This window comes from Anser anser (assembly GCF_964211835.1).
Source record: "Anser anser genome assembly, chromosome: 6".
In the NCBI taxonomy this organism is placed as follows: Eukaryota; Metazoa; Chordata; class Aves; order Anseriformes; family Anatidae; genus Anser; species Anser anser.
In genome coordinates this window covers 22,937,819-22,951,813 of record NC_139726.1, presented here as the reverse complement: position 1 = coordinate 22,951,813, position 13,995 = coordinate 22,937,819, and the positions used below count along the sequence as shown (strand labels likewise).

Here is a 13,995-nt window from a genome sequence, read left to right as displayed (position 1 = left end):
ATGGAGAAGATTATTCTTGAAGTTACTGAAGTGCATCTGAGGGACGATGCAGTCATTGGTCCCAGCCAACATGGGTTCATGAGGAGTAGGTCCTGCTGACTAACTTGATTTCCTTTTATGATAATATCTAGTTGATCTAGGGAACATCTAGTTGATCAAGGGAAATCAGCTGATGTGATCTTTTTGGATTTCAGTCAAGCTTTTGACACAGTTTCCCATAGTATCCTACTGGATAAAATGTCCAGTATACAGCTAAACAAAAACATCCTATGATGGGTGAGCAATTGGCTAACGGGCAGGGCTTAAAGGGTTGTGGTAAATGGGGCCGCATCAGGCTGGTGGATGGTCACCAATGGGGACCCCCAAGGCTCCATTTTAGGGCCAGTCCTCTTCAATGTTTTTATAAATGATTTAGATGTAAGACTAGAAGGTGTTTTGAGCAAATTTGCCGATGACACTAAACTTGGAGGAGTTGTTGACACTGTTGACGGTGGAAAGGCCTTGCAGAGAGACCTCAACAAATTGGAGACCTGGGTGATCACCAACCACATGAAGTTTAACAAGAGCAAGTGCCGGGTCCTGCACCTGGGACGAAGCAACCCTGGCTATACATACAGACTGGGCGACGAGATGCTGGAGAGCAGCCCCGCAGAGAGAGATCTGGGGGTTGTGGTTGATAGCAAGTTGAATATGAGCCAGCAGCGTGCCCTGGCAGCCAGGAGGGCCAACCGTACCCTGGGGTGCATCAAGCACGGCACTGCTAGTCGGTCGAGGGAAGTGATTGTCCCGCTCTACTCTGCGCTGGTGCGGCCTCACAAGTACTGTGTGCAGTTCTGGGCACCACAGCACAAAAAGGACGTGAAACTGTTGGAGAGTGTCCAGAGGAGGGCTACAAAGATGGTGAAGGGCCTAGAGGGGAAGACGTATGAGGAGCGGCTGAGGTCACTGGGCCTGTTCAGCCTGGAGAAGAGGAGGCTGAGGGGAGACCTCAATGTGGCCTACAGCTTCCTCACGAGGGGGAGTGGAGGGGCAGGCACCGGTCTGTTCTCTTTAGTCACCAGTGACAGGACCTGAGGGAATGGTGTCAGGCTGCAACAGGGGAGGTTCAGGCTGGATATCAGGAAGAGGTTCTTCACTGAGAGGGTTGTTGTGCACTGGAACAGGCTCCCCAGGGACATAGCCATGGCACCAAGCCTGTTGGAGTTTAAGAAGCGTTTGGACTGTGCTTTTAGTCATATGGTCTGAATTTTTGGGTAGATCTGTGTGGAGCCAGGAGTTGGACTCGATGATCCTTATGGGTCCCTTCCAACTCGGGATATTCTATGAATTGGAAATTACACCATTCCTTAGGGCACCAATGAACTTCTCTGGGGACCTAGCAGCAGGTCAAACCGACAGGAAACAGTGAGATTAACAGAAGTCTTTCTTTATGAAGAACTGCTTGAATTAAGCTGAACATGGTCCCCAGAGATCAATAACCGTGCTTCTGACTCCTCCTAAAAGCAACAACTGAGTTGCATGTAAAATATAATATCAGCTGTTATGCCTTAAAAGCAACAATAAACAAGTGTTTAATGGTGGTTTTGATGTTGCTCAGACCAAACAGCTTGTGAATGCATTTTTGCAAAGCATTCCAGAGCAGGAATCATGACAGAAAATGCACAACACTCCTGAGACTCCAGGTTGATTTTAGGAACTGACAGGAAAATATGTGACTTGAGAACAAAAAGCACAATCTCAGTTAGGAGATGTGAGATCGCCCTGGCAAAGATGCAGAAGACAGATATAAAATGGACTTTTGGATGGGTAATAAATACAGTTATTTTGAGGTGAATAGAATTTAAATATTCACTGCTATGCCTTTGATAGTGTGGTGTTTATCAATAGTACAGCAACGTGTAATGAATTCCACCAGGGCAGCACCCACACTTGCTTTACGGTTTTTTATTTGTGGTGCTGGGAAGGTTCGTTACCACAGCGGCACGTGGGTGGATTTTTATTTTTTTCAACAAGAAAAGTTCTGACTAACTGTTAAAGGTTTTGCCATTGTCACGTATGTCTTCCTTGGTGTTTGCCCATCTACTTCCGTTCCCAAACCACGGGTGCAGGTCGTGAAATAGAAAAAAAAAAAAAAAAAAGAGGCAGGCAACCTGTATCTGCTTTTCCTAGCCTGAAGGCAGGGCAAGGCCACAAGGCCGCAACCTCCCTCCCGCCTTGCGGCCCCATTGAGGCTCCGCGTAGAGGAGACGCGGCGAGGGCGGGGCCGAGCGCTGGGGGCGGGGCCGAGCGCCGGGGGCGGGGCCACGCGGGGGTGGAGGCCGCCGCGCGCCCCCCGGCGCTGCCAATGGCGTCGGTACAAAGTGACCTTGGCGGCTCCCCCCCGCCCCTTCCGCCGCGCTGCATCCGGGCGCCCGCCGCCGGCCCCGCCGCGCCTGCGCACAGCCCGCCCCGCCCGCAGCGCCAGCCCCAGCCCGTCGGCCCTGAGGAGCGGCAGCCGCAGCCGGAGCCGGGTGAGTGGCGGCGCCGCCATCCGCCTCCATCCGTCCCCATCCGCCGCCATCCGCCCGCCGCCGCCGCCCGGCCGCCCCCTCACCCTCTCGCTCTCCCCGCAGAGACGCCGGATTGTGGCCCCCGGGGACGCCGCCCGCCGAGATGTTCGCCTGCGCCAAGCTCGCCGCCTCGCCCGCCCTGGTGAGTGCGGGGCCCCCGGCCCCGCGGGGAGGCCCCGGCCGCTCCTCACCGCGCACCGCGGGGCTGCGGCGGGGCCGGGCGGCGGCTGCGGGGCAACGGGGGCCGGGAGGGGCCCTGGGGGCTGCCCTAGGACGAGCCCTGTGGGGGCGCGGGGCGCGGGGGGGGGGTCGGAGGGCGGCGGGGCCGGGGTCTGCCTCGGTTGGGGCCGGGGTCCTCGTCAAGGTGAAGGGCCCCGGCGGGCGGGCAGGGCCGCGCAGCGCCCGGCGGCTGGGCCTGGTGCGCAGCGCCCCGCTGTAGGTCAAACTCCAGGCAGCGCCCGGCCTGCGCGGGGCGGGGGTTTCTTGCCCTTGTGGAGACAAGGGGCTGACCTCCTTCCAAACGTCCTCTGTGGCCTGCGGAACATCCCCTCTCGCAAGCAGCGGGCACGGCATGGCCTGCAGGAAGAGCTTTGTGCGAGAGCAGGGATGACCTTAGGCGGCTGGAAGCCCAAGGACATACGCAGGCCTCTCGTGAAGGAGGATTCATTCATTTGTGCCTTGCTAGGCTTTAATGTCTACGCTACGTCCTTGCATTTAGCAACCTGGAAATTCGTTTTGAAGTCTTCTATTTTTTCATTTTAAAACACATATCGCTGCCAGCTGATCGATTTCCTCTTTACTTGGTCGCTGTTTTGTTACGTTTCCTGTCAGTAGGAATAGGTTCATTGAATAATCTAGCTATTCACAAAATGTCATCTGAAAACGGTGCTATCAAATTGCGTGGCAGCGCTTGTTTCTGTATGACCTACTGTATATCCAGCAGTGCAAAGATTTTTGTCTTTCTATTAAGACAAATGGCTTGGCAGATGATAGTCTTAAAATCTTAAATAAGACTTTACAGGAACAACTGTAATCAAGTGTTTCTTCTTTATAACTTTTTCCCTCCTTTTCCAGATCCGTGCTGGATCAAGAATCTTGTACAGACCAATTTCGGCATCTGTGTTTTCTAGGCCAGAGGTCAGGACTGGAGAGGTACCTTATATACAAAATTCTGTATCTTCCTAAATTACCTGGTGAGCCTGAATGTTCTCAGCCTAGAGTTCACTTGTACTAACTCAAAAATCTCTGCTTTGAAACTTGCTTTAAATCAAACACCTAATAACATCTGTTGCTGTCTTGCTGTTCCCCCTGAGAAAAGTCCTTTGTGTTTGACATTGATTGCTTTCAGGTGAACGGGTAACATTCTGAAGTCTTTGACTCTTAGTTATAGTCTCATCCCTTGCAAGAGTAACTAGTCTCTGGTTCTAATGCAACTTTTGTAACTGCAGAATAACACTGTATCAAGCTGGTCATGGAAAATGATCTGTGTCTGAATATAATGTTTTCTCATGTTTTGTTTTCTTAGGGCAACTCAACACTTAATGGGGCCCAAAACACTGTCTCCCAACTAGCACTTAGAGAATTCCAGACTAGTGCTATCAGCAGGGACATTGACACTGCTGCCAAATTTATTGGTGCTGGTGCTGCCACAGTAGGTGTGGCTGGTTCTGGTGCTGGTATTGGAACAGTCTTCGGTAGTCTAATCATTGGCTATGCCAGGTAATCAATCTCTCTCATATAAAAGTCTTGATTTATGTGCAGATGTATCTTGATGCAGCATTTGCAGATAAGCTAACTTGTAGTAAGGATCATGGAACTGTAATAAATTCTGTTAATAATTACTAGTGTTAAACACGGCTAAATAGCGTGACACTGCAGTATATTCAACAGGATGGCTCTGATAAATTCAGAACTTGGTACAGTTTACCTGGAAAAGACATGGAAGAAATGAAATCATTAGACTGGGTCAGTGTTATGGTCACTGAAGTTCAGTGTTCCAGCATTCCATTCCAGAATGGAATTCAAAATCTAGCCTGGATGTTTTTCCGTAAGAGGGGAGAAGTCCTAAAGAGAAACTGAATGAAACAGGCATAAAATAAGCTTTACTTCATTACTCTTTCAACCAGTTAAGGCTTGATTATATCTTATTTCTTAATGAAGAAAAGGAGGCTCACCTACTTGAAGAAACACAAGTGTTTTCCATACAAAGCTAAAGGGTTTTTTTTGGTTTTGGCATGAACATGTCAATAGAGGTTGTGGATTATTTAATGATATTATGATAAAGGGTTTTCCTACCTCCCCAACATCACTGCCACCACTTCATGTAGGGATAATTCATTGCCTTTTTGTAACAAACTGCTACATACTTGTTTCTTTGCTCTAGGTGGTTTCAGTTCTTTGATTTGTTTGTGAGCTACTTAATGTTGTACACACAAACTATTCTTTGGAATAGAGTTCTAATGTTACAGATATGAAATAAATTTATAAACCATAATGGTTCCTGCATGGGAGGAAAAGTAAATTCAAAGGCTGAGTATAGTCATAAAAGCTATGTTCTTTTGGAATATACAGTCTGCATAACCTGAATTTAGTCTTAATTGCCAAGACACTTGTCTTCAATGAAATCCTTGCTAAAAAATATAACAATTTGTGCATGGATTTACTGGATTTCCTATTATAGAATCTGCGGAAGGGAAGTATGAGCTTTTGGATCTGTCAGGTACATGAAACTGTGTATGAAAAACATCTTAAACATAAAGATAAAAAGGTTTTACACCTTCACTTTCTTCTAGAAATCCTTCTCTGAAGCAGCAGCTGTTCTCATATGCTATCCTGGGATTCGCCCTGTCTGAAGCTATGGGTCTCTTCTGTCTGATGGTTGCTTTCTTGATCCTATTTGCCATGTGAAAGGAGATCTGCCTGTAATACTGGCATTGGAATGTAACTCTGCATATTTTATGGGACTCCCAAAATGTTGGTGTCATGGAAATTGATGCTATTTCCAAAGTCATTTCATTAAAGATAACAACTTTAACAACTGTCAACCTGTCGCTTGCATTTATTATCTTTCTCATTAGGATATCTGGAAGACAGCATCTTGTTTTTCAGACCCTGGGGATTTGTCCTGATAATGATGTATCACATAGGACCCTTAAAACAATGACTTCAAGTCAAACATTTTTAATATATGTGGGAGCGGTACGTGTTTGTAAAAATCAAACCAATCTTAGGGAAATCAGAGGATACACTGACAGAGCATGAAAAGCTATATTGCTGGCCTTGTTCCATTACCTGTTTCAAACTTACCCAGAGCTGTTTCTGTGCACAATGTGGTTTTTTTTTTTCCTCAGACTAGCTAGCACACAGCATATTTTTGCACTGCTTGATAGAAGGAGCCAAGCAATCCACAGTCATAGGAAAGTTTTGTTTACCTTTGTTCCCAGTTACACGATGAATTTTGATCACCCTAGAACAAATTTTCTGCTTGGTTCTGACGACTGTCCAGGTTGAACTAAACTACTGGTCAAAGGCATTTAATTGTGGCTAATAAACGTTATTCTCTTACTTAATTAGAGCATTCTTAGCATCACCTAATTAAAAGGGAGAACTTCCAGCTTCCTAATTTTGTAAAGGCAGTCTTGTGTTTTCTTCCAAACTTTTTTAATAGCAGTAGGATCAAAGCACTTTAACAAAATGTCTGCAGTATCAGCCTTTGCTTCTCACAGCATCTGTCTTCTAATAACCTAAATGCATTTAAGTTATCTACATATACAGCAGCATACTATGTGCTCTTACATACTAACTTGGTGGGGGGCTTTGAATATTAAATAATAGATCTGATCTTTCAAATATAGAGTGAACTTTGGAAGAAGGTGAGTAGGTTTAAGAGCTGCCTTGTCCTGCTGTTACTCACTTGAATCGAGGGAACTATCTAGTGTGACCTGTAAGTATACTGTCCTTCAGGAAATGGAGAGACTCACTCATGGCTCTTAGATTGGTGTGAGATGGAGGTAAGGCCTTTGTTTTAGTCTGAGCTTAAATACCAAATGGTGTTCACGTAGCCTAACTTGAACCTAGCATAAAAGGCTACTTCTCCCATATCTTCTTTGGAGAGAACAGTCATCTCTGCGAAAGGATTAAACGTTACTCTAGAAATACGGAAAACAACCTTTTATTTAACTGCAGGTTTGAGTGTAAAATGTGTAGTATCTTTAAGTATTCAGATCTAGCGTGGTATTAGTAGTGCCCTGTGTGACGAGGTCTAGAAGTGGTTCTCTTTGGGGATTTTTTTCCCTAGATGTATGGCAAATAATGATTATGAGAATTATGGCTTAAAGCTCATCTGTGTACTGCTGTCCTTCTGGCAGTAGTTACATCTGCTTACCTGTATTTCTTTGTTCTCCCTGAATCTTAATCTTCTGTTCTTTCAGTGCTGTAGAAATCTCTGCAGGCCTCCAAGGTGGTAGTCTGCATTTGCCAATATCTTGGACTGGTCTAGGCTGGTATGAAGGCTGAATTACACTCCCAGCTCTACCTAATGCCAGATAAAAATGAAATTAGTGGATTTATATATATATATATATTCTATGGTATTTAGAGCTAACTGGAAATTCCTCTCTAGTTTCTGCTCTCCAATGAAGAATATAATGAACTAACAATTCAGTGAGTTTTTTCTCATCACTTCAGACTTGGGTAATTGTTTTAACTGTACATGTAACTCTGCTAGTCTGTTCTACAGTCATTAATGAGAGTTGTGTTGAAGTTGCATTTAATTGATAGCACTCTAATTTCAATGAGAGTGCTTAATTCAGGTTTAAGATTTCTGTATCATTGGGATTTGGCCAAACAAGTAACTTCAAACTTGGTTAAACCTAGCTCTGGATCAGTTAATAATACTTACAAGTTGGTTTGCACATGAAATGGCTCTGCTGAGTTATAATTGTTTGCTTGGTGTAGGGAGTTCTGGCTAGCAGTTGTTCTGGAACCATAATAAGAAAGCTGAGTGACCGCAATTACTGGACTTATATCCAGTCCTTTCCCTTGTGGTTCACTTTTGTCAACATGTATTGTTTTCTGTATGGTCAGCCTTGTTTGAAAGGCAGCACGTATGTCAGGTGTGAAACCTGTCCATCTTAGTAGTAGCATCTCCCCAAGCTTGACACCTTTTGAATCACTCTTCACTCACTGGTTAACATGGTCCAAAACCAAGCAAAATTGCTGTTAAGTTCTGCTAACTTTGGAAGAGTTGGATGTCAGTGTTACAGATAAAGACTAATCCAGCTCTTTCAAAACATGGAGACAAACCTTCAGGCAGGGAGGGTTATCCTCCTTATAGACAATAAGAGGCTTAGCCAATGAAGAATGGGTGGGTTTTTCCACATCCTAGGGCACGTAGACTCCCTTTATTCCTCCATTTTCCCTGTTCTTGAAAAACAGCTTGGTTTCACTGGTTATTGGATCACTTCAACAGCTCAGTTAGTTTGGGTGGTCTTCCAAAAAGATGATGTGTTCCTAAAATGTTCACAAAAGAGACAACTATAAAATACATTTGTCTACACATTTAGCAAAACAAACAAAAAAAAAAACTCTGTAGTGATTAGACAGCAGTGATCTATCTAAAAGGACTTGACCTTCTCCAGAAGAGCTTACATCAAGAAAAATCTCTCATAGGTCAGAGAAACCAGACATAAAGTCCCTTGAGGCAACAGGAGACTTCACTTTTCCTGAAACCTTCGTTGCGCTTTCAGTTTGGAAAAATTCATATCCTCCAAACTAAGGATTCTTCATGGATGGAGCTAGCTGCAGCAGAGGTCTCCACTGTCTCTTAACTTCTGCTTGCTGTTCCAGTAGATCCAATATCATTCCACCTTTGAAAGTGATGTCTGCAAGTATTATCCTAATGTGTGGTGAAAGAAATGTTTATATTAACCAGTTATGTTATTATGTTTTTGCTGCAGGCAAGTGATTCATGCTTCCAGACCCGCTTCTTTGTTTTTTCCCCGCTTGTACTCTGTATATGTTTTCTGCAGCAGTTTCAGACTAAAGGCAAAGAACTTGCAGTTGAGCCTTCTGCTCAGACTCAGGATGGATACCACGTAAAGGTAGATCTGAAACTGAATACCTGTTTCAGATACAGCTCTTAGTTGCTCTGTGCAGGAAGTTTAGAACTGCATAGAAATAAGATTTCTGTTCCTCTCTGCAGTATCTCTTGTTTGAGCCCTTCACAGCATACTTAGTTAAGAAGAATTCTAATTAAACTGTTTTATCCCACTTTATCTTGAAGGCACTGTACAGCACTTTTGTGAAGAAATGAAACATACCATGTTGTCTTTTGCAAGTTCAGGGAAACAGGCAATGGCATTTACATGCTGTAGAATTTGCTTATGCTACTGGAACTAATACTTTACTTTTGAAGATTTTGTTGTTGTTGTTCATAGTATCAGGTCAGGACTTTGATCAGTCTCAGAAGAAATGATTGATAATTTAAAACTTAATCTGTGCTTCAGAGCACACACCAGCTAAACTGTGCTGATGTCTGTGATTAGGATATTTTTGAACTCATCCAAAATGTTTCCAATTGCTTCTGTGTAAAAATTAGGTGAAGCTGCTTATGTTTTACGTTCTTTGTGCTTTGCTGCAGTGTTTTCGGTGGAGAGGTAAGTTGGAGGTATTCAGCAGAGCTGTGGCCTCAGGCACGAGGTAGCTCCTGCCCACAGGGCACCAGAGGGGGGATCCCAAGGACCATAGCCCTGGCAAGGTCTGAGCAGTCTGAAACATGGATGTGACATGATTCAAGCACTGTCGGCTGAGCAGAGCCCCCAGCGCTTTGCAGCCACCCTGCAGCAGCAGGGCCGGGGCTGTACCACAGCTCCTCAGCCAGCGCTTCCACACGAGCCCTCCCTGAGTGGCTGTACCCCGTGTGCAGGAGGGGGCACGGATCTCGTATGGCTTGGCTCCCAGGCCTGTGTTGTGCAAGATGTGGCCGGTGAGGCCTTAAGGCAGCCATTTAAGATCCTTGGCGAGGCAGAGGTGGGTTTTACTGCTCAGTACCGGGCAGCAGCGCGGTGACCGCCCGGCAGGCAGCGCCTTCGCCGCCGGCCCCTGCGGTCACCCATCCGCGCGCGGCCCGCGCGGCGCCTGCTTAGCTACGGCGGCGCCGCGGCCACACCCAGCCGCGCGGCGCTTCCGGCCACACAGGCACCCCCCCGGCCCCGACCGCCCCGCCGGCGGCGCCCAATCGGCGGCGCGCGCCGCCCCTCGGCGCCACGTGACCCGCGCTCCTCCGCCGCCCGCGGAGATGTCGGCGGCGCTCTCGCGAGAGGCGACGGAAGCCTGTGGGGGACCCGGCCGTTAACGCGCGCTGCGGGCCCGGTGAGTTTGTAAACAGCGGCCCCGGCCCCGGCCCCGGCACCCCCCTCCCGCCCCGCAGCGGAGCGCCGGGCCCGGCCCGGGGGCAGCGCGGCCGCCGGGCGCCGTGCGGGGGCTGCCCGGGAGGCGGTAACATGGCGGCGCCGCTCCGCTCGGCGGCGGCCCCCTCCCCCACCGCGGCCTGCGGCTCCCGCCGCCCCTAGAGCCGGGCGGGGCCGGCACCGGGGCCGCGGGACCGCAGGTAGGGGCGGGGGCGGCCGCAGCGGGGCCCGGGCCGGCCTTCAGCCCCTGCCCCGGGGCTCCGCGGGAGGGAGGGCCCGGGCCGTGCCGTGCCCGGCGGCGGCGGGGCTGCGGGCGGCCGGGGCGCCCCGCTGCAGGCGAGAGGCGTGGGCCCGCCCGGGGCCGGACGGAGCCGGATCGCGCGGCTCCCGGGGCGCCGCAGTAACGGGTCCCGCGGCTGTCGTGCGGCTAAGGAAGCGGCACGTCGCGGGCCTCCGAGCGGGGCTGCGGGCACCGGGGTGTGGGGTGGCTGCGCGGTGTCTCGGCACAGGGGTTTTATCCCCCCGGTGTGGGGCCGGGGGTGTGTTGTCGTGCTGCTCCTGCGGTGTTGTCCACCTGCAGCCCCGTTTTTGGAGTGGGATCCGTGAGCGTGCTTCCATGCCCCCGCCGCAGGCTCTGTGACACTTGCTTTTCATTACGTTACCTTCTCCCAGAAACGATCTTTCTCCTCAAATAAAGGTAGCCACCCGTTTCTTCATGCTGGAGTGAAAAATTCTAATAGAGGTAGAAATTCTGATTCATCCACTACTTTGCAAATAACTAAGGCTGAATTTTCTATTTCACCTTTCAAAGTAGTATCTTTATCCTCATCTTGTTGTATTCTATTCTATTCACAGCTGTGAATGGCCTTTCCCAAGCTCTTGCTGAATGTGAAGCTACATATAGTTGCCATTTTTTTTAATTAAAAAAAAGGCAAACGTTGCTGAACTTAAGGTTAAGTTACTGCTGTGTCTACATGAGATGGTATTAGATGCTAAATTCAACATTCATTTCAAGGATGAGGAAAACTTTTTTTTTGTGGTCCAGGGCTTCTAGTAAGTGTTTTGGATGCATCTTCAACTTCCCATTGAAACATACATCGCTGCCCATTGATGGAACTCTAGCTGTAGGCGTAATTGATGAGCTATAGTCATGTTAGGCATTCACTTAGATTCTCCAATCAAAGTTGGAAGAATCAAAGTTGGAAACTTGTTATATTAAAAGAACCAACAATTTTGTCATGTCATGAACTGCTTGTTAAAAACATGCATCAAAAGAAATGTGAAATAAAAATAATTTCATGTGCACGTGGGGTGAAGCTGCTTTTAAAAAAATCCATTATGAGTTTGTTTTACTACTCATGTGCCGTGCTAATATTTAATCAACTAGTTGAGTCTGTGATCTTTTTCACTGTACAGTCATATTTCTGTCCTGATTTGAATTCTAGAAATGTGAACATCTTTGGTATATCTTTTTCCAGAAACTTCTTAACTGTGCAACATGTAACATAAGGTGCTTTCTGGTCCTAAATTTAATCACGCATACTTCTATGAATAATTTTTGTTATCATGCTGCTACTGTGTTTTTGTGACAGCATTGAGTGGCCTGAAATATGCTATTCTTTTGAATTCTATTAATTAAATTTTGGGTGCATCTATTGCCTAACATTCTTCTCTCATCAGCTATTCTTTTTCTCCCCAAACCATTAACTAAACCTACAAATGCGTGTTTACAGCTTCGGGAAGCTTTACTAACATTTGAAGAGTATCTGTTATTTCTAATATGAACATTTTTATGATGTCTTAAAATGATCTTGAAGTAATGTATTACCTATTTTCAGAGGAATAAACATGATTCAGTAGTACTAACTTTTCTTTGTAATAATGAATAGCCTTCAAATTATCACGTCCTCCTGCATAACTTAACCACGTTTGTTTCAAATCAATAAGGTGCACTCTAAGAAGACATTGAATAGAGTTAGTGATAGAAATATGAGCCGATATTTAATAGCTGTACAATAGCTCGTATTTCTGCAAGTCGGTGCCATGCTGTTTCCAATTGTATTCTCTGTCAGTTGCAATTTAGCAGGAACTCAACCTGAGAATTTTTCTGTTAGCTTCAGTTCAAATTGGTGTTTGTCTTAAGTTATTCCAAGCAATGCAGTGTGTTTCCATTTCTGGGTAAATGCCAATGGTCATATACTTTGTTGCTTATAGGGGGGAAAATCAGGAAATCTCAATGAGCAGTGGGAGTCCTGTAGGGGGATGATCCTAATATTTTAAGGATTTTTTTTCTTAATTGAATTCTAAATTATCGTACTCAATGTTTGTTAGGTTGATATACAGTATTAAAGCATTCACACGTAGGTAATTGAGCTGATGAAAGTAGGTCCTAATATCTCACTAAGCAAATTGCGAAAAGATCAGGGGAATATTAACTCTTTATATTTCTTCTCTGAGGCTCACTGGCTTTTGACTTGTTTATAAGAGCTGCGTTCACATAGCATGAACTTCCACTAATCAAGGCAGTTGATTAATGAAAAATATCCAAGCCAGGAAGTTGATGTAGGAGCTGCCATCCAGAAGTGTTAGGCCTAGGGACCTTTCTTTCACAGCACTATCAGTGCTCCCTGTCTACCAGAATTGTACCTGCTTATGCAGAAAGCCTGATCCTTTAGCAAAACCAAAGGAACTTCATTGTTTTGTTTCTGTACACGTGACTCTGTGGCCCGTGGACATCTTGTTCTCATTTGAACTTGTTGAGTCAATCGGTCCTCACTTCTCACACCTTTTTCCTCCTACACAGTTGCTGCCTTCTTGTTTATTCTAAGTTAATTTCATACCTTCCTCAGTTTGTCTTAGATGTCAGTTACAAACACATAACTTAGGACATCAGGAAAAAGTGTTCAGCATTAGGCTTTTTTAAAGAAGAATCAGAGCTTCGTGCTGCAGGTTTTGCATTCTTCCTTATTGTTCCCTAGAACTCTGAAACTGACCATGTGTCTTCTAGGAAACGGAACAACCACTCTAGTAAGCAGTGGAGTGGCAGTAGTGAAGAAGTTGTTCCTGTTTTCCTCTTTGCCAGTTTTTGGGGCTTACAGCCTTCAAATACTCTGGACTACAACCTATAGTTCTCTTGCAGAATCTACTGAGTCACTTTCTGGTGATTCTGCTTCCTTTATGAGGAGGAAAGTTTTATTCTTTCCATTTTTTTTTCTCCCTCAGTCTCTTCATTATTCAGTTTTATTTTTTTATGAATGTTAAATTCTATGGTGGCATTACCAAAATACAGTTTATAAGAACACTTTTGAAAGTGGTCTCTAATGGTGAAATACTAATTACTTTTGCTTCATCTTTCTTCTTTTGCATTACAGGAAAGTGAAAAGATAACAAAAAGCTGTTCCAGTCTCTCTGGGTAAGTGGAGTGATGACTTTTTCTTCTAAAATGGAGTTGTTGATTTTATTTACTTTATTTCTTGTAAAAGTATTACTTTTACTTATTCACTTTACATCTTGTAAGTGATGAATCTACACATAAACATCTGATTTCTACTGAAAGCAAAACTTGCAAGGTTGACTGCCTCCATAGGAAACTAGAAATGAAGATCAGATATGGAAGGTGATTAAAATTTATGCTGTACAAGTGCTGTATTCAAGTATTGCAAGTATAAAAGGTACCCTGTTTATTTTGATTTGCATTGACTAGTTTGGCTGCATGAGAAAGCCAGTGCTTTTAATTTTGGAGTGGTTAAATTTGGAAAACAAAAATAGCTATTTCTTTTTCTCATCTAAAGAGGCATCTCTGTCAAAATTCCTGCGTTGAGCCAAACAAGTCACTAAATTTAGTTCTTCAGGTAACTGTTAATGTTGCTCTTGACTGTGACAAATATATTCAGTCCGCTTGACTTCAGTTAAAAGCGAATGTGGAGATGAAAGAGTTACGCACTTCAAGTAGAAATCGTAGATTGATAAAGACTTTGAAAATCTTTGACCTTGCCCTTTTATGTTACAATTTTGTTTTATAAGATGAAACCTTTAGA

At 45.4% G+C, this 13,995-nt stretch overlaps 2 protein-coding genes across 6 annotated transcripts in view; both read left to right on the top strand.

Annotated features, from left to right (window-relative positions):
* Positions 1-2,296: 2,296 nt before the first annotated feature.
* Positions 2,297-5,593, top strand: ATP5MC3 (ATP synthase membrane subunit c locus 3). The gene is made up of 5 exons (XM_083842072.1): positions 2,297-2,510; positions 2,613-2,691; positions 3,624-3,701; positions 4,075-4,268; positions 5,342-5,593. The coding sequence occupies exons 2-5, from the start codon at positions 2,653-2,655 to the stop codon at positions 5,454-5,456; spliced, it is 426 nt and encodes a 141-aa protein (XP_083698198.1). The 5' UTR covers positions 2,297-2,510; positions 2,613-2,652; the 3' UTR covers positions 5,457-5,593.
* A 4,197-nt stretch (positions 5,594-9,790) lies between these two features.
* The window catches only part of ATF2 (activating transcription factor 2), a 52,085-nt gene continuing 47,880 nt past the window's right edge, over positions 9,791-13,995 (top strand). Inside the window, exons 1-2 of one of the 5 annotated variants that reach the window (XM_083842065.1) lie at positions 9,791-9,920; positions 13,330-13,370. The gene's annotated coding sequence lies outside the window, so the exon portion shown is untranslated. Of the gene's footprint in view, positions 9,921-10,134; positions 10,159-13,329; positions 13,371-13,995 lie in introns of those variants that run through there. The other 4 variants (XM_083842066.1, XM_083842064.1, XM_083842062.1 and 1 more) reach the window with 4 other exon arrangements.